The following is a 26,073-nucleotide window of genomic DNA, read 5'->3' as shown; positions in this document are numbered from 1 at the left end:
TCTAAAACAAACTATTTCAACCTCTGAAAATGGTTAAAGAGATTTTGTTCTTTGCACTGTAGTCTTGTTTTGTGTGTGTGTAGAAAACATTTTCATACTGAGTGAACATTGGGCGGAAATAACTCCTTGGGGGATTAGATATATTTGTGTTGCTTTGTGCTTCAAGCACCCAAAGCCAAATCATCTCTCCGCAGACTGTCAATAAATACCAGGTGCTGTAGGCTATATTTCAGAGAAAGGAACTCACAAAATTGCCTCTGAGTATTCCTTGCCTTAAAAACCCTTATGAAATTTGTGGGGTTGCCATACGTTTATGTATTTTGACCTTTTAGTCTCTTACTCCACTCCAAATGGAAATATATCAAAAGTTCCTCCACTGCTGTTAAGAGAGCATTAATTTGACTTACGGGAAGGAACAGTTTGGTCCCTCTGTTCATAAATGGCTGACAAGAGCATCTGTTCTTTCTCAAAATCAAATCTGATGGGACCTTGTAATATCCAAAGCAACTGAGCACTACCAAAGCCCATCTGGAAAAATGTTATGTCCCAATAGCCAACACAAATTAGGAAGGAAACAAAAAAGAGCACTTATTATTCAGACATATTGCTAAACATAAGAGCTCCATTTCCAGCAAAGTGGACACTTAAAACCCCAAAATAAGTAGTCACATGTTGGTCTGCATTCAAACAAATACTCTCAATTTCCAGGGTGACCAGTTCTACAACAGATTGTTGCTAAATAACATGATAAAATCAATAATATGTTTGTGTATGAAAGCATACAGACAGAAATATTTTGAATCAATCAAGCAGGACTGCCTCTGAACAAATATAGTGCAGCAGAAGTACATTGCCACTAAGGGGTGAGTTTCTTAACTGAAGTGGAATTAGAAAAAAAGAAGAGAAGTAAATACTTGGATGGGTGGGAGGAATCTGTATGGATAGTTTAGTCACTTAATGCTTACTCTCAAGTCCCACTGATTTCAGTGTTGCTCAGTCAGAGGTGAAGTGTATAAACACCTGCAGCCCAAAAGAGCTGGGCAAATGGGCAAAGAATGGGGAAATGGTAAATATAGAATTTGATGGGGAAATTTAGTCATTCCTTAAGGACTAGCTACATAGTATACTTTTATTGTATCTTCTTGCTGTTTTTCACTGTAAACTACTTTGGGACATTTTAAAAACAACAAGCAATTTAGCAATATTTTCTAAATAAATAAGTTAATACCGATTGAGTCTCCCATATCTAAAACACTTAGGATTGAAACACCGCACTGTTATGGTAAGTGTGAATCTGGCCATTATTTTATGATTTAAGCCAGGCACTGGATTCCAAGATGAGATATGCAAACATGGTCTGCTATTGATCTATAGGAAAAGCGGGTTTATGGCACTATCGGGAGAGGAGACTTTTAGGAAACAGATAACCACACTTACATATGAGAGTTTTAACTTGCAGTCATCTTCAATTTCATCAGCACTGTCTTCATCAGAGACTTCTCCTTCTTCAGCATCAGCACCAAGGCTATATGGGAGCTTTTTGCCCTGGAATTTAGCCAAAAAAATTAAAAAAATTAAAATGCTATAATAATTTGAATTTCATAATATAATCATTTGAAAATAATCAATTGAAATTTAAATCAAATCAAAATTTAGCTACAGAAATCTCCCTAGAAGCCAAGGTGATTAAAGTGAGACTGTCATATTTTGTATATATCATGAGAAGACATCAGAAAAAGAAGAAAGCAATAGGAAAATAAGGCAATAGGAAAAGAGGAAGGCTGCATTACAGGTGCATGGACTCAATCAAGGAAACCAAGGCCCTGAGGCTGCAAGAACTCAGCAAGGTAGCTGATGGTCAGGAATTTTGGAGGTCTCTCGTTCAAAGGGTTGTCATACATTGAAGTCAATTTGATGGCAAAAACAAAAATCCCAAACATTATTTTTCTGCTGCATTCCATTTCAAAATCTAATTCCCACATAAATTTAGTATGATAGAAAGAAGACTAGACTAGACAACACTATCTATCTAAAACACTACTTTCCCTGCAGTTCTTATGTTTATTTTCTTCTGTACATAACTCTTTATGGCTGTTCAATTGTGTTATTGTCTCCTTAATTCTCTAGTTGCAAGAGATAAGAAAGCAAGCAAGCAAGAAAGAAAGAACCTAACAACTTTTAAATTTCTGGAGTCTGATCTTCATGAGTCATACAAATATTCACAGTCCCTTCTTGATGATTCATACAACTGTTATTCCTACACTACTCATTCATTCATTCATTCATTCATTCATTCATTCATTCATTCAAGTAATTGATGAAAAACATGAACAAAGCAGGATCTCTCAAGATATAGTGTAGAATGATGTTGGATCTAGCTCTCCAACATGATTTCAAATCAGAGGCTTATTAAATTTTCAATGTGAAGCACAATATATAATTTTTAAAAATGTTGCTTTTTAAATGTGAATATTGAACTAGGTGATAAGTATAGCATTCACATCGTCAAAACCTGAATATTTCTCTCAATGCACAAAATGAGCAGTGTTTCCTATGTTCTTGCTTCTGACTGATATGCACTAAGGACTGCTGACATACTTGCAAATCATTATTTTAAATCTTATAGACACTAATGAGTCAGAAAAGACCTGCAAGTACAGGAACACATTGGTTCTGCTTAGAGTAGTATACAATCACTTTATGTAATACCTCATGTGCTTAGGGAGTATTTTGGTATGAGCTTGTTATTTGTACTTAACTATGACAAATGGAATATGCACACACTCACACATTTTGAATGACTTTACTCTCTGTGTCCTTTCATATCAATTGACCAAGTCTGAACATCCTTACCTTTGCTACCTCTACCCCTAATGGAGATAAAGACCAGTGTACTCAAGTTATGACCCATTGCTTTCTGGTTATACCCATCTGCTACAACCATGGACCCCAGAGCAAGCTCACAGGTGAGCCGCACTGCCCCCTTCAAAAAAACATCCAGGGGAAGCAGTGTCAGCCATATAGTGAATCCAGTAACATCCAAACAATGGACCTATACAGACAGGCCAAAATAAAGCTGCTTCAGATCACTTTGGAGGTATGCTGTTAAAATGACACATACATCTTAAGAGGCCAGAAGCTGCGCCAAAGCTGCACTCCAGTCCTTAGAACTGGAGCGTGGTTTTGGCGCAGCTTCTGGCCTCTTATGACACATGCAGCATTTAAACAGCATACCTTCAAAGTGAACCGAAGCAGCTTTATTTTGGCCTGTCTGTTCAGGCCCAATGATACCTTTATTAGACGAACCAAAATGCACAGTATACATGTTGCAAGCTTTCAAAGCTCCACTGGCTTCTTCATCAGGCAAGGTGTTCAAAACCATACAGGAGCGAAAAAAAATGAAGATGTTAGTCATAGGCCTGCATTTTGCTGTCTTTGTTCTCAGATGGTATGGAGGGATATTTCTTGCAAGCTTTAATCTCCTCCTTCTGGCCATGCGGTTACTGGGAGATTCTCACAAAGGATGGAAACATATGGGATTCCAAAGGAAGAATCTTTTTTGTGTTGAAAATGGAGGTTAAATTTCATGGACTTTGAAAATCTCCCAGTAATGACATGGCCAGAAGGAGAAGGTTTCCCTCCAAACCATCTGAGTACAGCAAAATGCAGGCCTATGACTAACATCTTTAATTTTTTTCCTCCTGGATGGTTTTTAACACTGGAGCTTCAAAAGCTTGCAGCGTGTATAATGTGCATTTTGGTTGTCCCCATAAAGGTATCATTATTTGGATGTTCAGTGAGGTAGGGGGTATGATAGCTATTCTAAGTGCTCAACTGGAGATTCCAGATCCCAGGAAGAGACTGCCTATTCCATTATGATGATTACAAAGATAACAAACAAAAAAATCAACACCCTGGGTGAGATGGACCTTGTTTACTTTGATTAATCTTAGTTTAGCATTACATCTCTGAATCCTTCAACTTTTAAAGACTGGCTACTAATCAGCATGGAACAGGAAGGAACCACTTCTGAATACTCCTTCCTAAGAAAACTATGAAATTCATGGGGTTGCCATAAATTAACAGGTGATTTGAAGGTGTATGTGTGCGTGCGCACGCACACACACACACACACATATCAGGATGCAAAACAAATTAAGTGATATGTTGTTAATTATGATTACATTTTAATAAGGGGTAGTTTTATATATTGTTGTTGTTGTTGTTGTTGTTGTTGTTGTTAATTATGCCACCTTTCTCTCAGAAGGGAGATGGCTCACAAATAAACATTACAATAAAAACAATAAAATTTAAAATGATTAAAATGATCTAAAACAGTACAAAATTACATAAAATATGCAAATGTTAAAAGCATGACTAAAACATATAATGTAATCCTGTTTACTCAAAAGTATAGGAAAAGGCTGTAATTCATCCAGAGAATGTGATTTACATATAGTGGGTTCCAAGTCCAATTCCTGGCATTTTCAGGTAGGGCAAAGAGAGTTCTCAGTTTGCAACTCTGAAAAGACCAATGCCAATTAACTAATACTGTAGCACCAATCTGTGTAAGGTATCTTCTTGTATATCTTAATACCAATCTGCACAGTTTAAAAATGGATTTTGGATGCTAGCCTCCAATCATTTTCCCCACTCCTTCCATATATTTGTAACAAACACATTCATATTTCCCTATACACATTCAACAGAGTCGTGAGCAGCTAAACTGTACTGTACTGTTGAGATCATAATTACATGTAAGGTGAGAATACATGGTTAAGCATGGCATTTCCTCCACTCCACTGTATTTAATTTTAGGCATCTGTTATTTGATAACAGACTTGCTACTATGTGAACATTGGAGCTGATGAAGCCACACGTACTGAGGACATCTGAAGGACTCAATGATGACAATGTATCTGAACAAACTATAGCTGTGGCTTAAAATTCCAGGGTCTTCATATTTCTCAAGTACAGTATGACAGAGTCACTTTATTTTATTTTGCATACCACGACCCAACAGCCTATATAACAAGTACAACAAATCTTTCAGGAAAAGAAATTATTTGACAGGGAAAATTCATGGAGAGTTGAGTTATTAAGAGTTATCCCACCCAGCCCCCCTGGCCAGGTTTTCAAATAGTCCTGTCTGTAAAACCCAATCAGCACTGTCTCTCATGTTCCTTGATTCATGTTTGAACACTGTGTTTGGTGGTCCCTATGTAGACTTCAAGGAAAACGAGAGACACTGCAGACTGGGTCATCCAGAAAAATCAGCAGTAACAGAACACTTTATAAACCATTCTGGGCACAAAATGTTGTTTGAAAACACTGAAATTCTGGACCATGCCAACAACTATCAGGTCAGAATGCACAGGGAAACCATTGAAATCCATAAACACCTGGACAACTTCAACAGGAAAGAAGAAACCCATAATGTAATCAAATTTGACTACCAATCCTGAAAAATACCAAAATCAAGACCCAGCAACTGCAAATGAAAACCAGCCAGAATGAGAGGGGTTTCCCAGCAGACGATGGATCGTTAATTAAATAGACACTCTGAGGCCTCACCATTCAACAACAACAATACACAGATTAACATGTAAATCGCTTCCTCTCCACCAACAGAATATATACTTCACTCTCTTCCATGCCAGCATTCTCAGAAGATGCCAGCCATAGCTGCTGGTGAAACGTGAGGAATAAACTATTTTAGATCACGGCCTCATAGCCCCCAAAACCCACAAAAAACTATGGATGCCAGACATGAAAGCCTTCAGCTTCACAGATGTAGGCAGCTTGATCCTGGTAGACATACAGTCATAATGGCTATGCAATTACCATCAATATCAAAGGTAGCATATCTCTGAATTACAGTTCTAGGAGGATATGACTGGGAGGATGTTCTTGCATTCATGTGTTGCCTGTGGGCTTCCCATTAGCATTTGACTGGCTGCTATGAGGGTGGAATGCTAAACTCAATAGGTCTCTCATTATGCACTGGGTCTCTTACTATATACTAGATAGGGGTTGTGTGTTTTTTTGCAGTTACAGCTAAAAATTTCCACATAATCCCATTCATTGTCCCACAGAGTTCACACGACGTTTTGAAACAGGACAGACTGATTTGCCCAAGATCACAAGAAAAGCTTGCCAATGTTACTTTTAATACCCAAAATCTGGAGGTAGAAAAACATAATTTTTCCAAACCTGGCTTTCATTACATGTGAAGTCCTGTTTCCTTATCTGAACAAACTATCCAGCAAAGATAACATTAATTCTGAATTAAAAACTAAAGGAATATGCCTGAAATTGTTACCTTTTAAAAGAGCATGATAACAAGAATGACCTGATGTCAAAAAAAAGTCTTATCCTAAACAAAACAAAAACAAACAGTTTCATTTTTATACCACTTCATACCGAACTAGCAGTCTCTAAGTGGTTTATAACTGTTACCTAATTGCCCCCAACAATCTGGGTACTCATTTTACCGACCTTGGAAGGATGCAAGCTTGAGTCAAGGTTGAGTCCTTTCGCTGGTATTGAATTCGTAACCGTATGGTTTTGAGTGAGTGGCTGCAGTACAGGCATTTAACCACTGCGCCACCAGGACTCCTAAGCACCTCTGAATGTTTCATTTGTTGTAAGTTTGATTGGCAACTGAGACCAGTTACTTGTGTGCATGGCAACCTCTCTTCTACTGCATCTCTCTTTGTTGGAGCTGAATGATCCAATTAATAGTTAGTGCAGGCACAGGACAAAATTAGTTACCCCCAGCACTGGGCAATTATAACATGCTGTACATAGGGATATCTTTAAAATCTCTGGAAAATTCAGCTAATCCAACTTAGAATTGCAAGGCTGTGAACAAGATATTTCATCATATGTCGCTGCTTTGTCATTTGCAGTCACCTGCAGTATGGTTTTGGGCCTAATAAAAAAGCTCTGATTTTAAATCTTTAAAATAAATCCCCAAAGAGTTTTGGACCAGATGACTGCTTAGGGCAAGAATCATCTTCTCTTGTGTATACCTATCTGTTGGACCATGAAGTTATAGGATGCCCTTTTCTGATCTTGTCTGGTGACATTCAGTGAATAATTCTCAGAGAACACTAGATCATGGAGAAGCTATCATTTAGACACTTAATAGAATCACCCAGTTATTATTGCCCATAGCCTACTAGTCAGGGGGAATCTAGGCGCTGCAGTGTAAAATGTACTGTTTATACTCATGTATAAATCTAGAAATTTTAGTCAAAAATTTACTGCAAAAACCTGAGTTGACTTATCCACGGGTCAGTGTAAGTACTGTACTGTACTTTAATTTTTATTTTAAAAGGAACCATCCCCTGGTGAAAGGCAAGAGTGTTATCTGTTCTGGAAGCACTCACATTCCCTTTAATATTCCCATGAAGCCTTTAATGTGAGCACAAACACTTATACCTGCTGGAATTTTATATGTTTTCTGGCACTGCTTTCCATTGCTTCATCCTTTGCACCCTTTGTTATATACCCCTAAGTTTTACTCTCAACTTATCCATAATACATATCTAAACCCAAAATTCTGGTCTCAAAACCTGCCCTTGAATTATTCATGAGATTGATTTATAATTGAGTATATACGGAAACTTCTCAAGTTCAGACTATCAGAGATTACAAACTTTCTTATTGTATTTTAATTTTTGATATAAACTACCTACAGAACCTGGGTTACTGAGTAGCATAGAAGGGCTATATGTATGTATGCATGTGGCAAGGAAAAGGCAACAAATAATCAGTCTAGCTATGCATTTTTTTAAACAGGCCAGATTGATTTGCTCAAGACCATGAAGTCAGATTCAGAACAAAACTTTCAAATGTTAATTTTGGGTTATCATACCCATATCCATCATCTGCACTACAGAACGTGTTTGTTTAAGATAGTGGCTGATGGCAAGACTGCTGTATAAAAAAGTGACAAGTTACTTCCTGAATGTATCTTGCATTTATTTGTTTGTTTCCCTTAAACAAGTAATTCATGGTCACTACTAAAAGCAGTTTGCAAGACTGACTTGCTAGAGATTCTCAGAAGGCCATCTCCCTTGCATGAGCAGATCAACTGTATTATTGGGTCCCATGTTATTAATAAAGGCTTTGACTAAGATTGAAGATCAGGAAATTAAATGTGCATGTTCCAAAGCATGCTCACCCTCCACACCTAATTTTGATTAGTACCAAAAGCCAATAAGAATGGAGGATGTTCTCCCTGTGTGGCTTGTTATCATCTGATCATCCCTGCAGTACTTCTTATTCAAAACAGAATAGGGAGGAAATAAAAATGCACCAAGTCAAGCCAATTCAAACTCAGAGATTATGAGACAAGTAAAAGAGTAGAGAGCATTCCATCCCACTCCCTTATTCCATCATGTTCTAATGTTAATGAGTCCCTGATCTAGGTGGCATACTCTAAGGAAAATTTTAAGTACTCAAATGGCACATTATTCTTTTCTATCAAAAGAAAACAAGCAGCAGCAACAGGCAGTATGTTTTCAGGGCGGACCTTTCAAGCCATAAAGAGACTTTACCTTTAAAGCCCTAAATGGCTTGGGTCCAAGCTATCTCAGAGACTGCCTCTTCCCATACAATCCTCCCCGCGCCCTCCGGTCCTCTGGGTGGAACTTGTTGCAGCCTCAAAAATCGAGGCTTGTGGCGACCTCTCGGAGGGCTTTTTCTGCTGTTGCCCCCAGGCTCTGGAACGACCTGCCGGACGAGATCCGTCAATTAACATCTTTGGACAGCTTCAAAAAGGCTGTCAAGATGGATCTCTTCAGGCAGGCCTTCCCAGACTGAAATATCCCGGCCTCAGGATCTCAGGCTCTCCCCCTCCTCAGTAATGTCTCCAAAGCCTCCTTTTCTTTTTTTTAGAACTGAAGTTGCAGTGGTTTGTTGGTTGGTATTATTTTGTTTAATTTATTGTTATTTTAACTAGTTATTGTGGTTTTAAATTAGATGTGTAGTTTAATAACTTTTTAAGGGGGGAGGGAAATATATTGTTTTTATGCTGTATGTTATTTTAATGTTGTAAACCGCCCGGATTGGTTCGCCACAGGGCGGTATATAAATAAAAATTTATTATTATTATTATATATTATATTATTATTATTACTCTAGTCTGTGAAAAGTAGACTGCAAGAGAGCTCCTTTGTGAGGAGGGGAGGCTAGTTTGCTCTGCCTGTTGTTTGCTTTGTCATTAAGTTTGCTGGCCATTTGTGAGAGATTGTGAAGCTTTCGTTGTTACTCTCCTACCAGATAAGCCAAAATGCCACACATGGCCCAAGATATGTGACAAATGCATACATATTTATTTCAGCTAGAGATGAAAGATCTCAGTTTCATTTTCATTATGTTTCTTTAAATCCCATCTGCATCTTCTCTCCACAGTTTTATATTGAGTTGTAAGACTTACTTCTCTTACAGCTTTCATACACTTTTAAATGTACTTTTTCCTAATGTGTCCAACATTTGTGCAATTTAACTGATTTACTTTTCCCCACTGGATGAAACATGTTCCAATAATTATTTCCTGTCATATGCATTGCAACTATTCACCTTTTAAACTACTTACATTGTTCTCTGTGCATTTTACTTCTTTGAAACGTCTTTCACACAAATGTGTAAATGCATTTTCTTGCAACAAGTCTTAAAAGGTACCAAAATGCTATTTTTGTTATGACTGCCAACCCTGGTGCAATTTCTTTCCATCCGTAACTTCATCATCCATATAGGTCATGATACATGATACAGTTGGTACAAAATATGGCAGCCAGATTGATTATGGGAACTTCTAGGAATGACCATATAACACCGGTCTTGAAGTCCCTGCACTGGCTGCCTATTAGTTTCCGGGCAAAGTACAAGGTGTTGGTGATTACCTTTAAAGCCCTACATGGCTTGGGCCCAGAGTACTTGAGGGAATGCCTTCTTCCCTATTGTCCCCCCCACACACTAAGGTCCTCTGGATGAAATCTACTACAGCCAAAAAAATCTAGGCTAACATCAGTCTCCCAGAGGGCCTTTTCTATTACTGCTCCAAAACTATGGAACGACCTGCCGGAGGAGATCCATCACATTTCCACTCTGACAGCTTTTAAGAAAGCACTTAGGATGGATCTCTTCCGGCAGGCCTTTCCAACTTAGTTACCCTCCCCAGATATAGAGATATTTGTCCCCTCATCTGTCTATTCTTCCCCGCCTATCTTTCTGCCTATTTTTTTTGTTTAATGTCTTTAATGTTTTTATACTATTACTGTTTAATTCTGTTTTAGTACTGGGAATGGGGGGGTAGGTCTAGGGTTTGATTTTTTTAACGCTATTGTAACTTGATGTATTTTACTGTTGTAACCCGCCCAGATTCTTCGTGATTGGGCGGGCTAGAAATAAATTATTATTATTGTTATTATTATTATTATTATTATTTACACAAAGTGACTAAGGAAAATATATATTCAGGGACAAACTATTCTGAATTTATCTTATGTGCAACTGAATCCTCTACTATAGTCCAAATAGTAGAAAGATGAATTGTCCTTTGTTGTGGAATGGAATCTGAAAAATATTTTTTTAAAAATCTGAACAAAAATATTAATCATGTCAAGAGGAGGGAGTGATGCACTGGCGATCTCACGATATTCTAACTGCCTCTGAGACAAGTTCATGTACTGACCTGGAGAAGAAAGGATGAAGGGGAGACACAGTGGTGGTTCTGAAATATCTGAAAAACTATCACATGGTAAAGGGCAACCAACTAATGATCCAGAGGGCAGGACCGCAAAGAAAGAGATTTTAGCTAAATATTAGGAGCAACATCCTAATGGTATAAGCTGTTCCTGCAGGGAAAAAGACCATAATAATAGTCTCTCCATTGCTAAAATAGAGGCTCTGCCAGCTATACTGTAGCTGTAAGATTCCAAAAACAGAGGAGAGGCTGGAGCTCATGGGTAGAGTGCATGCCAAAAGCTGCTGATTCAATGCCTAGTCAGAGTGGTGTAGTAGTTTAAGTGTTGGACTACAACTCTGGAGAACAGAGTTCAATTCCCAGCTCGGCAATGAAACCCACTGGGTGATCTTGGGCAAGTTACTTGTTCTCAGTCTCAGTGGAAGGCAATGGCAAACTGCCTCTGAACAAAGCTTGCCAAGCAAACCTCATGACAGAGTCACCATAGGGTTGCCATAAGTTGGAAAAGACTTGAAGACATACAACAACAACAACAGCAACAAGCAACAACAGGTCACACTGGGTAAATCTACATACAGCAATTCCAAGAGCAAGTTTTCATTCCTGATACAGGCTTTTTTGGCTAAAAATCACAACCAGAAGTAACATCCTCATTATCTAGAGGCAGGGGAGGGAGGTTGGAGGATGTTTTTACTTATACTCATGTATAAGTCTAGAAAATTTAGTCAAAAACTGACCCAAAAAACCTGGGTTGGCTTAACCACTGGTCAATATAAGTACTATATTTTTATCAAAAAAAAAAGGAACTATCCCCTGGTGAAATGTGAGAGGCTAATCCTTTCTCAGAGCAACTAAAAAAAGCATCAACCTACTATCTCAACCATCCAGCCTTTAAGGTGAACACAAAGAATTACATTTGTTAAAAAAATTGTAAGCTCTTTAGCATCGTTTTCTTTTGCTTCATCCTTTGCGTCTTTTGTTACATGCTGCTAAGTTTTACCCTTGACTTATCCATGGGTCATTTCAAAATCCATAATTTTGGCCCCAAAACTTTCCCTCGACTTATACAGGAGGTCGAATTATAGTCGAGTATATATGGTGCATCACCTCTTGGGGAAACTTATAGAAGCAGCAATTTACTTCGTATTGGCATTTGTTCCTTAAAATTTAGTGGGCGTTCAAGGACTTGGGAATCACATAAAGCTCTGGAAGAGTTGCATGTAGCCCAAGGAGCAATTGATTTCCACCTTTAATATAAATGGACCAACAGTCTGATGCAGCACAGGACATGTTGTCTGACTTCAAAGATCGTTCTGCAACTTTGAACATTCCAGGATTCTATTGTTACAGATTTGACAATGCATTTGACACTTCAGCTGAGCCATGGGGAGACAAATCTCATCTCAGAAAACAACATGAAAATAAGGAAAGGGTTACAGTAAAAGCAACCATTTGGAACATAACCAAATAGACATTTACTTTTACAAGGATTTTGCCTTTCAAACTCTCAGGACTTGGAAGTTGTTTGGAATCCCCAGTGTTCGCAGAAGTCAAATCCAGCTTGTCACTGAAAATCTCCTTGAGGTACTGAGCAATTTTCTTTTGCTGTTGAATACTGCAGTGATTTTCAATAGACAGTATAATTGGGAACCTAAAAAAGAAAAGAAGAAAAATAGGAAAATCCTCCAAGTTCTCAATAATTTGTTTTGGCAAACATCTAACCTTCTATATGGCAAAGCAAAATGCTTGTGTGCGTTGATTTTATAACTTTTTAAGTTCATTCTTTAATGATCACTTTCATTTTTGAAGAGTTTCCATCAAGAATTTCACTTCCTCCTGTGGATTGGCCTCAATGGTAGGTAAGAAACCAAGATATTGGATCATTGGAACATATTTCTTAATAATCCACTGAATAATGGGAAATGGAAGAGAATAATGGAATTTAGCTCCAAGCTTTGCCTTTATCTCCCTTATTAAAAACCATTGATCTTCTACTGGGGTCAACCAGGCCCTTTCTACCAGTAGGCAAAGAAGTTGTCATAGATGCTAAGTTATGGTGGTGAAATATGTTGTCCTGTTCACAGCATTGATACAAGATCCAAGTGGCAGATAGTGTCTGTATACATAATTCTGTATAACAAAGCCATCATCTCAGATGGAACCTAGATGAGAAGGGCAACCAAAGGGTGCTCAACAATGCCTCTTTTTCATCCTGGAGAGAAGTGACTAGTGGGGTCCCACAGGGCTCTGTCCTGGGCCCAGTGCTGTTCAGCATCTTCATCAATGACTTGGATGACAGAACTGGGGGCATACTCATCAAATTTGCAGATGACACCAAATTAGGAGGAGTAGCTAATACTCCAGAGGACAGGATCAAAATTCAAAATGACCTGAAGAGACTAGAAAGCTGGGCCAAAACTAACAAAATGAAATTCAACATGGAGAAATGTAAAGTACTGCTCTTTGGGCAGAAAAATGATATGCACAGATATACAATGGGGGACACCTGGCTGAATGAAACTACATGTGAAAGGGATCTAGGAGTCCAAGTAGACTACAAGTTGAACATGAGTCAATAGTGTGATGCAGCAGCTAAAAAGGCCAATGCAATTTTAGGCTGCATCAATAAAAGTATAGTGTCTAGTTCAAGAGAAGTAACAGTGCCACTATATTCTGCTTTGGTCAGGCCCCACCTGGAATATTGTGTCCAGTTCTGGGCACCACAATTCAAAAAGGACATTGAGAAATTGGAGCGTGTCCAAAGGAGGGCAACTAAAATGGTGAAGGGTCTGGAAACCATGTCCTATGAGGACGACTTAGGGAGCTGGGGATGTTTAGCCTGGAAAAAAGAAGGTTAAGAGGTGATATGATAGCCCTGTTTAAATATTTGAAGGGATATCATATTGAGGAGGGAGCAAGCTTTTTTTCTGTAGCTCCAGAGAACAGGACCAGGAGCAATGGATGCAAGCTGCAGGAAAAGAGATTCCACCTCAACATTAGGAGGAACTTCCTGACAGTAAGGGCTGTTCGACAGTGGGACAAACTCCCTCGGAGTGTAGTGGGGTCTCCTTCTTTGGGGGTCTTTAAGCAGAGGCTGGATGGCCATCTGTTGGGTATGCTTTGATTGGGATTTCCTGCATGGCAGGGGGTTGGACTGGATGGCCCTTGTGGTCTCTTCCAACTCTACGATTCTATGATTCCATGATTCTCTCTATCCCAATCTGCTTGTGTATGTGTGTAGGGGCCTTTGAGTTGTTCCTGCTGACTTATGGTAACTTCATGAATTACATAAGATTTCCTTCTTCTGAAATATACCTACAGTGCCCAGTATTCATTGGCAGTCTCTCATCCATATTCTAATTAAGGTTGACCCTGATGAATTTCCAAGATCAGATGGGATCTGGGTAGAAAAAGATCTGTGTAATTGTCTACACAGGGGAAACAAAGTGATGTTTTCTTCATATGCCTCTCCATTTCAGGATAGGCATTTTGGAGTTGAGCAGGGACATGTCTGCATTCAATTATAATGCTCAAATATACTACAGATCATGATTAATTCCATATCCCTACTGTTCCCTGGCTTTTATACTGTGCCGTCATAAGGGAAAGCAAAGGAGAAAACCCACCAATTCACACAGTGTGGAGATATAAAATGCAGTGTTGGTTGCCCCTCCTGTAGGGGAAGCCATGAGGTTAAAGGAGGCAGCTGGTTAAGAGACCAGGGAAGTCCTGTTTTCTACTAGCTAGTTATTATTGCTACTGACTTTCTGGACTGAAAGTAGAACAGAGAAAACATAGGCCCATTTAAATTTACGATTAATGCCATAAGCTCTTGAACATATGCATGCTTGAACATAAATTGTATAGAATGGATCTCAGCAATATACAAGTTGCCTCACTTCTTCTTGATTCTATCCTATGGTTACTAGCTTAAAGACACTTAATTGGAAGTAAATCTTGTTGAACACAATGGAATGTACTTAGCAGTAAAAATAGGGAAACCCTGAAACACAGGAGAAGTAACCAGAAGTTGGGATTCTATCAACAGGACAGAATTGGCTATAGCACAAAATTAATCTGTTAACAGTGCAAGAAACGAAACTGGGTATATCATTATTTTAAAAAGTAATCTAATAAAGCAAACAGTCTACAAAGCTCCAAAATATTACTTTTTCAACTGTAAGTCCCAGAGGCCCCTGGGCAGCACAGTCAAGGACATATTGGCTGGGGATTCTGGGAGATGCAATCCAAAATATAATGTTTCCAAGCTATGATAGTGGGAAAAGATCTACATGATCTTCTGTTTTAGCAACTGTCCATACCACATTAATATACATGTAACGTTACAGTCCAGTTTTTGTTATACTTACTCATTTTTAACAAATCCATTTTTGTTGATCACTTCTACTACATCCTTAAAAAGTATTTTGGAAGTAAGGGTATAACCATGATGAACAACTGGTTCCCCATCTGGACCATCCCAGCAGTCAACTAATAAAACAGGAAAGTTAAATATTACACAAATAATCTTCCATGGAACAGATTATCTTTTTTTGGTGGAAGGGACGTGATGGTCATGGGAGAGATGTTCCAAGAACACAATATACTCCGGTACATGCAAATCCTGCTCAGCAAATAGACATTCTCTTATTGCCTGCATCACATCACATCCTCCCCAGTCTAACAAACTCATGCTGGCAAATAATTAAAGCTGACTGTTCTGCTATTATTATCATCAAGCATAATTAGCAAGAGTATTCCTGGCAAGAAAACTATGACAGATGTTTGAGTAAGAACACTAACTAGCACTTTACTCAGCTAGAGATGATTTGGGGATGAATGTGTTAACAGGGCCATACACACACCAGTGCAGAAATGAATAATACAAAAACACTCCAAAACAGTCAGCCACTCCCTTCATGCCCCTTAAGAAGGCTTGCCCTTCAAGGCCAAAGTAGCTGTTGATAATTAGTCATGGCCCTCTTCACCTCTCATGTAATTAGCCCATGCTCCTGGGACTTCTACATGGTCCCAATTAGCCAATCCCTTAATGAAAGGGAGGTCAACTTGTGATCCTCTGCCTAATTTCAAAAATGCATTGCAAGCTATTAGAGTGATCCTTCTTCCAGAAGCCTGCTGGTCACAGAGAAAGAGGGGAGGAAGACAAAGTGGTGTCTAAAAAAAGAGAAGAGGATGCTAGAAATAAAGAGAGAAAAAGCTACCCCACCCCACTCAAGTTCTGGCCCTACCTCCTTATGGCTTCTGTCTGTGCATGTGACCCCAACAGATGACTGCTATGGGAGCACAGCTCTCAACAGAACAGAACTCCTGTTTTAAATGGACCTGATTAAGTACACAATGCTTCTGTATCTATATGGAGCTTCCTCATTCAGTTACACAGAATATGTAAAAAGGTGTGCCCAATGCACTGAATGAAAATGCTTCATTTGTACAGCAGCATTTGCATAAGATCAATCTGGAATCACATTCTGTAACCTTCACTGTTCATATTCAAATCACCTGTTTCTTTAGACGTGTAGTTTTGACTATGCCCATATTCTGGACAGACTGGGTGGCACATGCTATGGTCAGTGTGAGTGAATGATGAGAAGATTTGATTCTGTATTTTTTAGATTGATGGAATACAAAGTCTGTGGACTAAACTAGAATGGTGGGAACCTGAGGGTGAAGAAAAAGTTCCAAATTCCCCATCACAAATACTGAAAATCATAGAATCATAGAATCGTAGAGTTGGAAGAGACCGCAAGGGCCATCCAGTCCAACCCCCTGCCATGCAGGAAATCCCAATCAAAGCATACCCAACAGATGGCCATCCAGCCTCTGCTTAAAGACCCCCAAAGAAGGAGACCCCACTACACTCCGAGGGAGTTTGTCCCACTGTCGAACAGCCCTTACTGTCAGGAAGTTCCTCCTAATTAGGCTTGCCATATCCCACCTAGGGGCAGGACATTCCCGGTTTGGGGCGGGTCCTCACGGTCTCACCCCGGTTTGGCCCCACCCCCGGGATTCCCCCCCAGACAGGCCCTGGAGGCGGCTCCGCAATCGCAGAGCCTTCCAAGGCCTCTCTGGGGCCTGGGAGGCAGCCTCTCCCAAGCCCCAGAGGGGCCTTGGAAGGCTCCGCGGTTGGAGCTCCGGCCGCGGGGTCCTCCAAGGCCTCCGCGAGGCCGGGGAGGAGGAGGAGGAGGCTGCTTGCTATCGCGGCGATCGCGCAATGACAGGCGGCCCCCACACTCCTTCCCGGCCTGGGAGCAGGCCGAGGCTTCCTCCCAAGCTGGGAAGGAGAAGGAGGACAAGATTTTAAAATGTAGGACTTTTTTTTTAAAAAAAATTCCTAGGTAGGAAATTTAAAAAGGTCCTACATTTTTAAACCTTGACCTACATTTGTCCCGGTTTGGAGGTCCTCAGCTATGGCAACCCTACTCCTAATGTTGAGGTGGAATCTCTTTTCCTGCAGCTTGCATCCATTGTTCCGGGTCCTGTTCTCTGGAGCAGCAGAAAACAAGCTTGCTCCCTCCTCAATATGACATCTTTTCAAATATTTAAACAGGGCTATCATATCACCTCTTAACCTTCTCTTCTCCAGGCTAAACATCCCCAGCTCCCTAAGTCGTTCCTCGTAGGGCAAGGTTTCCAGACCTTTCACCATTTTAGTCGCCCTCCTTTGGATACGCTACAGTTTCTCAATGTCCTTTTTGAATTGTGGTGCCTAGAACTGGACACAGTATTCCAGGTGGGGCCTGACCAGTGCAGAATACAGTGGCACTATTACTTCTCTTGATCTAGACACTATACTTTTATTGATGCAGCCTAAAATTGCATTGGCCTTTTTAACTGCCGCATAGCACTGTTGTGGAAGTACCTGCATTGATTATTTAAAAAAAAAAAAAAAACTGATGCCATTGCTGATGACACTTGACCATCACATCTAATTTGGTCCAATGCATGACAAGTATTTTTCTTCAGTTGCTAATCAAAATAGTTATTCAGAATTTTCAAGTGCCTGGTCCATTTCATCTGATTGGATATTGATTTAAATTGTTTGATATGATTAGTTTATCTTTCTGGTGTGCTATCTGAATTTATTAGATGGACATTAATGGATTCCAAAATCAATTTTAGTTAGGATATTCTGAGCAAGTGGCTCATCTGTACCTATAAATCTGTACCTACAAGAAGAAGGAGGAGGAGGAGGAGCAGCCTTATGGTTTGCTAACTTTAATAAAGGCTTGAATGACTGACTGATCTGCTGTATTACAACTTTGCAAATGCAACCTATAGAAATCTAAAATTCTAGATATGTAGTTGAGCACTTCCTATAATAACTGCATGCACCAGCTTCCACACAGTCCCCCCCCCTTTTTTTTTTTTAAAAGTGTGCTGAAACATGTTTATGAAATAAGCATCATTTTCAGGTTGTAATCCCATTCCCCTTTTCTCCTGTTGCTGTTCCTTATTACAAGGCATCTAATCAAATGTGCAATAAAAATAACAATAACAAGGACAATAATATCAACTGAGGCCTGTTACAGACTGCCAAAATAAAGCTGCTTCGGGTCTCTTTGGAGGTATGCTGTTTAAATGATGCATGCACCCTAAGAATCCGGAAGCTGCACCAAAGCTGCACTCCAGTGCTTAGGAATGGAGTGTGGCTTTGGTGCGACCTCCGGACTCTTAGGACCCATGCATCATTTAAATACCATACCTCCAAAGAGACCCGAAGCAGCTTTATTTTGGCAGTCTGTTAACAGGCCATAGTTTTAAAAACGTTTGCTAGAGAGAAAGTTACATTAAACATTCCACACGCAACACATGAGGAGGTCTCATTGGGAGAAATTAACTTTTGTTTTCAACACAAACAACATACCATATAATAATATAATACATATAATAAAAAAGGATACCTTCAAGACATCGACAGCCATCTTGTAGTACTCGGGCATACATCTCAACTTTAGACTGAGAGAGAAGTTGGTCTCCAGTTAGGTATGTGTTGTGGGAGGAGGCAATGTAATAATTGCACAGGGGTTGATCCATATCTTGGTGTACTTCACTGTGTAATGGGTTGAACACATCACAGGCAGGACTACGCATAAAGTTTGTAAAGCCTTTAGAAAAATAGATAAGCTTGAGTACAAAAGTGTCCTGACCCCCAAATTAAGCCTTTTTCATGAATAAGCAATAACTGTAAGCTATATCCAACTGCTAATCCCAATGAGCGCTGACACGCTGAATCAATGGCTGCATATACCCATTTTAAAAACAGCAACATAAAACTGATCGACATGAGAGCAATGTTTTCAATCCAGATTGTTCCTGGTCTTAATTAAAATAGTGAAATAGGACAGCATACCCTAACCTTATGCTCTTCAGATGAACTGGATTACAATTCCCCTTGCATGAATCTAAATATGTTACTATGCTGGCTATGGAAAATGGGAGTTGTAGTCCAACACATCTGGAAGGCATCAGGATCAGGAAAGTTGAGGCAGAAGGTGATAAAAGCAAAAAGGGAAGTGAAGAAACACAAATAAACCCTTTTGCAAAAATTATTCACATTGGGTCATTTGCCACATAATGCCAAACTATAATTTCTCTCATCGGGAATGTAAGGTCCAATCCATGGTGTATGTAACTAATGCACATAGCTGACTACCAATACACATTAAGTAGCAAGATTTCCTTACTGAAACAAAGACCAGACAGAATGGCACTAGATAAGTGGAGTCATTAAGAACATATTTTACTAAAGTAACAATGATAGAAAAAGAGAAAGATTCAAGTGGAACAATAAAAATATGCCTCAGTAATAAACAACTAGCAATGTAGGATTAAGATGGTCTCCAAAACATATTTATTAAGATCATTTTTTACTGTCTTTTTCCTCATGGCAATGAAGAAGGAAGGATCTGTGTGTGTGTGTTTGTTTGATTTTTAAATCACTCCTGCATGGACCCCAGATTATGTACCGATTATGTTAGGGTGGTTTAGGCAACACTGCTCTTGTTGCAGTTGTAGTGACAAAATAATTCTGCTATCATCATTGCTATCAGAAATAATTCAACAACATTTCTGAAATAATACTTTTCACCCTTAATATCTAAGGCAGAAAACTATTTCTTTCCATCCAGATACCACCAGACACATTTGAGTTCTACATACAATTTGTGCTCAGATCTTTTAGGCCAAAGCTGTGTCCATATGACTTTTTAAAAAAAAAATGGTAAGGAAGGACAGAAATCAGGTGCTGCCCTAAACAACAGATTAGCAGGATTTTAGTTTTGTAGTCCCTGGCTTTGAACTGGGGAGGTCAACTGTACGTACAGCACTTACTTACATATGAGCAATTTTCCATCCAGATGGGAGATACACAGATGGAAGTCTGCTTCTGCATATGCACAGACCTTGGGGAAATGGATGATTAAATCACTGTACCAAATATTACAGTGAAAAAGCAGAGGCTGCCTTACCCTAAATGAGAATAAGGGGGCCACCTCAGGCAGCAAATATAAGGTGTTATGAAAGACCACAAAACAGTTTAGATTGCTATTATTGTATTTCTACTGTCAGAAAAGGGGATAGATGCTTGTGGGATTTTGTTTCTGCCACACCAAAACAATTTGTCAGGCTCTTGGTCAATATGCATGCTGACCTGAGCAAGAAGAGGTGCTATCTACTACTCCATTTCAAATAGTAAATTAGCTTGGTCTAGGCCTGGTCAAAAGGAACAAAGATGTCTTGCTCCCTATAAGGGTGATGGAAGGAAGCAGTTCCCATTCCATATGAATAACTGCACTGCATCTTATATGGGAGAACACTGCTTTCCCCACCAAAATATCCCTGGTGCCATCAGACAGAGCATACAGGAACAGAGATTAGTCATAAACTGACCTCTTCATAAGGAATAGTACCACCAAAGAGGGTCAAAATACTTGGTATTGCCTCCTAACCTTAATCCAAATTTTGCTAGTTTTAGGACTGATTGATGCTACAGCCTCAGGGTGGCAACACTTTTATATGGTAATGGTTCCTCATAATAGATTGTGAGTACAATTCTAGAGATGTCAGAGCCTGGAAAAAAATTACTTTTTTGGGTTACTGGCCAAACTGCCTAAGAGATTCTGAGAGTTATATCTAAAAACCTATACAGTTGGCCCTCCATATCCATGGATTTTTTTATCCATGAATTAAACTATCCATAGTTTTAAATATCTAAATTCCAAAAAGCAAACCTTGATTTTGCCATTTTATTTAAGGGATACCATTTTACTACCTCACTGTATATAATGAGACTTGAGCATCCATGGATTTGAGTATCCACGAGGGGTCCTGGAATGAAACCCAGCAGATACCAAAGGACCACTGTAGTTTTCAAATCCACATGGTAAGTGAAGTCAAAGGCTTTCATGGCCGACATCCATAGACTTTTGTGGGTTTTTTGGGCTATGTGGCCATGTTTTAGAAGAGTTTCTTTCTGACGTTTCTCCAGCATCTGTGGCTGGCATCTTTGCCAGCCACAGGAAGAAACTCTTCTAGAATAATGGCCATATAGCCCGAAACCCCCCAAAAAAACCACATGGTAAGGTTTGACAATATAAGTCTTACAGCAAGGATTAGAGATCTGGCAAGAGGAGACTGCAACATTTGTTGTTAGAAAAATGAAGAATGGCTGTTCATGTGATTCTAGTTTTAACAAAGCCAAAACATGCTTCTAAAACAATATAAGTGTAACTACCAATATGGCTATTTGCCATTATACATTATGATACTGAATAGTATTTGTAGTTTGCAACTTTTACTGTAAAATATCACAGGAATCTGCTCAATCACTGTAATTTCTTTTAAAAAGTTGGAGAGCTGGGATTGAAAGAAAGAAAATTCTTCAACGCTGCAGAAATTGAGTCCAAGGCAAAACCAAAAATCAAACATTCAATAAACAAAAGTTCGACTCTCCATCTAGTGGAGGCTGGTTTTTTCAAATCTGTTTTTTTAATATTATGCTTGAACTATATAATTGCTTTTACCTATAATGTTTTTATTCATCTTAAATACTATAACTGGCTTTCATAATTGCTCTGTTTTTATTTTTTGTTGGTCTTGATTATATCTGTAATGTCAACAGGGCCAAGAATAAAGTTAAATGGACCCAAAAAAACAACAACACCCTCTTACAGATATCAGTGTACTGTACATTACTGTCTTATCCATATTGTCAAATGTTTTCCCCCATCAGTTAAAATGCAGACTGGTTGATCTCATACCTCATTCTTTCACATATTAAGCTTGGCCAAAGAAAAAGCTACTAAAATCACTTCTATATGGTGGCAATATAAATTGATAGCTAAGTAAACTGAAAGTAAAGGAGAATCTGAAAGGTCTTACCTTCTATGCCCAAAACATTTTGTCTCTTGTTTTCTTCTGAAACTTCAAATTTCCTCATGATGTCCAGACAATATTCTGTCGTCACATTACTCATCTGTGCCAAAGACAAGGTTGATACATTTCTGATCCTTCAATATATGTGACCAACATATCAAAATCTACTTCAGGCCCCAGCATTTCATTGAAAATCCCATGGTCACATTCTGTGTGCAGCCAACCATGTCAGTAAAACTATTCTCCAATGACCTTTCAGAGAGATGGGGATTCGTGTGTATATTTGTCAAGGTTTTTGATTTTGGTGAATTTTTTTTTGGATAAGCACTCCAACTATTTCAGAAAATTGGTAATTAGAAATGAATCTGTATCCACCCACATAACAGCTATTTGGACATCTGATAATAGCTCAAATTCCAATATTATTAGTTCCAGGTTTCTTAGGGGCACTTTTCCCCCCTTTTCTTTCAGCAGCATTAGAAATCACCACATGCTGCTTTGGGTGGTATACCACCACAAAAGCAAGAAGAAAAATGCAATATGGAATTGAATTTGGCTCTGAGTCTCTGAGAAGAGTCTTCACACTTATTAACCTTTATTTTATTTATAACGCGCTGTAAATTTACACTTCCACATGTTGACAAACTACTACATCCATCACACCTCATCATTCACCAGAATGGCTAGGGCTGATGGTACCATGAGTTCAACAATAGGTTCATCTATGAGGATCAGAGGGTTTCATCCCCTGCTCTAAGATGTTGAATTTCAAATGATGGCAGCACTTCCAACAGGGCCGTCTCTAAAGATCATGATCAGCTCAAGACAGTCTATTCCTCCAAGTGAAATTGCTATTTGACACCCTTCTCCATAATGACATCATTTGACATATACCAGAAAACTTTCTGTTTTGTTGGATCCAGAATGTATAGCTGTGCATTGCCCTCTGCTTTGTTTTATGTGCTGTCTTTTAACATTTATATTTATTTTCTTTTTAATGGTTTTATGTAGCCCTTAAGGAAAACCATGAAAATTCATAAAGACTGAAACGCATTGGACTTTTTCTATAATAAAACAGCCATCTATTGAGCACTTTGAGACAGGTCTCCATTTTTTCCTGTGGATTGTCTTCTGCTGCCAGGAACATTCCTCAACAGCTGATGTCACACATACTGCCTCCAGCTTCTGCTCTCTTACCAGATCTTTTGGACTCAGTACCACCATTCCCATCTTTATTCTCTCACAGACAGGATTTGAGCATTTGGAAATGAGATACAGGTGTACGTCCAGACAATGTCATAAAATAAACAAGCTTTTCCTCTCACCTATGTAGAATCAAGTTTCCAACTCAATCTAGAGGAAATAATAGCCCCAATTTGCATTACTGCAACTCTTATTTAGAGAGCATCCTCATTCAGAAAAATGATGAGGGAAATATTCCAAGATACTGCAGAGACTGTAGCCTACATCCAAGTGTTCATTCCAGCTAAAGCAGAATCACTGTAGCAGTGAAACATATGTAAGTGCTGACTTGCCAAATTTCCACTGATTCAGCAACTCTGCACTAGTCTGGACTAGTAAGTGGATTCAGATCCAATTATCCCAGCATACATATTTATAGTTTACACATTATAAAACATACACATTAAAGTGTACATATTTTTCATCACAGAACATTGATGGTTACTACAATCCCTGATTTCAAATTTGGCTAGTGAAACCCTGGTAGTTCAAAAGTAACTTCATTTATAACATTCATTATATTTTGTTTGTGCTGTGATTTTTTTTTTTTTACAGCCTGGAAAAACAGGAAAAATCTGAGCATTCCCACGTACATTTTAATCATGCAAAACAGGTTCCCTAGAAAATGTTCTTATTAATACTGCATTGGCACAGTCATACACACAACACACAATGAAAAACAGTACCATTTCAACAGTTTCCTAGAAGATATTCAAAAATATCTGTTAAAAGGGGGAAAGAATACACATTCTTTTTTAGCAGGATGGCAGTGGTTACATTATCCAATTCTCAAACTTTGTGCTAAATTTTATTTCACTGTTGCTTGATATTTTTTAAGTATCAGGGGTTTTTTTAATGTAAAGCCCGTTTCTCAGCAAAATGCTCAGAAGGGATCGGAAATTATCATATTATGCCCCAGATTTCTCAGCCTTCCCCCAACCAGTAAAAGGTCCATTACACTGGCATAAAGAACAACAGGATTCCAGCCAGCATATAAATATTGGATAGTTAACTTTTTTTGCCCAAATACACACCCTCATGGTGTGAGCCACCAAACACTATGAAGCTAACAGTTAACTAAATGACTATTTGACCTGTGAAACTGTAGAGGGTTTGCTGCTTTTTTTATTATTAGATGTGGCAAAGCTAAGATGGTGTAGTGGCCTGAACAGTGGACTATGATTTGATTCCCCACTTGGCCATAGAAACCCTGCTGAAGCTCATTTTGTTACTTTTGGCTCCTTTCTCCAGTCCTGAATCCTGATCCTGTCTTCTAAGATTTCATTTACACCTCTCAGTATGAAACCATCTGCAAATTTCATGAGCATGACCTCTAATCTTTCATTCAAGTAATGTATAAAGTTGTTGAACAACACTGGCTCCAGGACAGAATTCGGCAACAGCCCACTTGGCATCCCCCTCCAGGATGACAGGTTACCATTAGTGAAAACTCTTTGGATTTAGTTTGTCAGCCACATACCGTCTGTCAACCAGATACAGTCAGATGTAAAAGTAGAATTGTCTATCCCCAAATTTTATCAGCATATTTGTAAGAATATCACAGAGGAACTTGTCAAAAGCCCTACTAAAATGAAGATACACCATATCTACAAAATTATTAGTCTGTTTGATAAACAATACTGCAAAAAAGTTGAGAGGCAGTGTAGCTCAGAACTCTGAGTGTTGGACTAGGATTGCGGGAAATCAGAGTTCAAATCCCCAGCTAGCCATGCAAGCCTAATGGGTGACCATGGGCATTGCACACTCTCTCATCCTGAAAGGAAGGCAATGGCAAGCCTCCTCTGAATAAATCTGTCTTAAAAAATTCTACAAGAGGGTTACCATACTTCAGAGTCAACCTGACTACATATAACAACAACTGCAAAAACTACTGCAATAAAGAGGATGCTAATTTAACATATTAAGCATATTAAGTACTGAGCATAATCCAGCTAAAGTTTAACACATTTAAATTTCACTGATTCTAGTGAAATAATCAGTTAGGATCTTAAAACTGTTCCATTGGGTTCAAAAGTGGTTCTCTTTGAACGGACCATAACTCACACCATTTCTGAAAATTCCATTGTCCCAATGTAATGAAACTGTACTTATAACTTTTGCTGTCAGCTCATAAGATTAGTATTGATGCTAAATCATATTCATTTCCAGAACATTATACAGACACACACACATACACACACACCTCTATGAAATAACTCAGTACTGAAAAGTGTTGAAACTAAATTAAGTTCCCTGGCTTTAACAAGCATAGTGATTAGAAAGTAAAACCTGTAGGAATAAAATTAATGAGAAAAAAAAAAGAGAGTTATGTGTGCTTCTGGTCCAGTAACCTTTCTTTATCACGATTTTGTTAATGCCAGAATACAGAATACTGGTAGAATATCAGTAACAATTTTTTTAAAACAACCATGCAAAGTAAAAAAGTTATTGCTAAACTGGATAGTTTAGAGAGAGTATCATAAAACCAAGCAATATTTAGTCATCCATTAAATCTGTAAGTCCCCATAATGGTAGCTCCCTGGGTTGCGTGCAGAATTTTAAAAAATTAAAAGCCACAGTTAGGAGAAAACACAATTTTCCCTTCTATCCGCTTGCATTTCCAGTTTACTATGCTCATGTTTTAAATAATACTTTGATGCCAAGAGGCTATTTATCTTTTGTCTCTGTAGCCTTTTTCTTTTCTTCCTGCACCAAGATGC

The 26,073-nt window shown here is 38.8% G+C and overlaps 1 protein-coding gene across 10 annotated transcripts in view; it reads right to left on the bottom strand.

Annotated features, from left to right (window-relative positions):
* PLCH1 (phospholipase C eta 1) overlaps window positions 1-26,073 on the bottom strand; it is a 155,365-nt gene that overhangs the window by 37,339 nt on the left and 91,953 nt on the right. For all 10 annotated transcript variants that reach the window (XM_089508998.1, XM_089509002.1, XM_089508999.1 and 7 more), the window contains 5 exons: window positions 22,118-22,211; window positions 18,640-18,843; window positions 15,088-15,208; window positions 12,197-12,368; window positions 1,438-1,545 (listed from right to left, as the gene is read on the bottom strand). In XM_089508998.1, coding sequence (XP_089365124.1) covers window positions 1,438-1,545; window positions 12,197-12,368; window positions 15,088-15,208; window positions 18,640-18,843; window positions 22,118-22,211 — 699 coding nt within the window. The remainder of the gene's footprint in view (window positions 1-1,437; window positions 1,546-12,196; window positions 12,369-15,087; window positions 15,209-18,639; window positions 18,844-22,117; window positions 22,212-26,073) is intronic.

Source organism: Sceloporus occidentalis, unplaced genomic scaffold, assembly GCF_023333645.1.
Source record: "Sceloporus occidentalis isolate IW3139 unplaced genomic scaffold, rSceOcc1.0.p SCAF_2, whole genome shotgun sequence".
NCBI lineage: Eukaryota > Metazoa > Chordata > Lepidosauria > Squamata > Phrynosomatidae > Sceloporus > Sceloporus occidentalis.
Note: the sequence above shows the minus strand (reverse complement) of the source record. Positions and strands in the feature narration are given on the sequence as shown.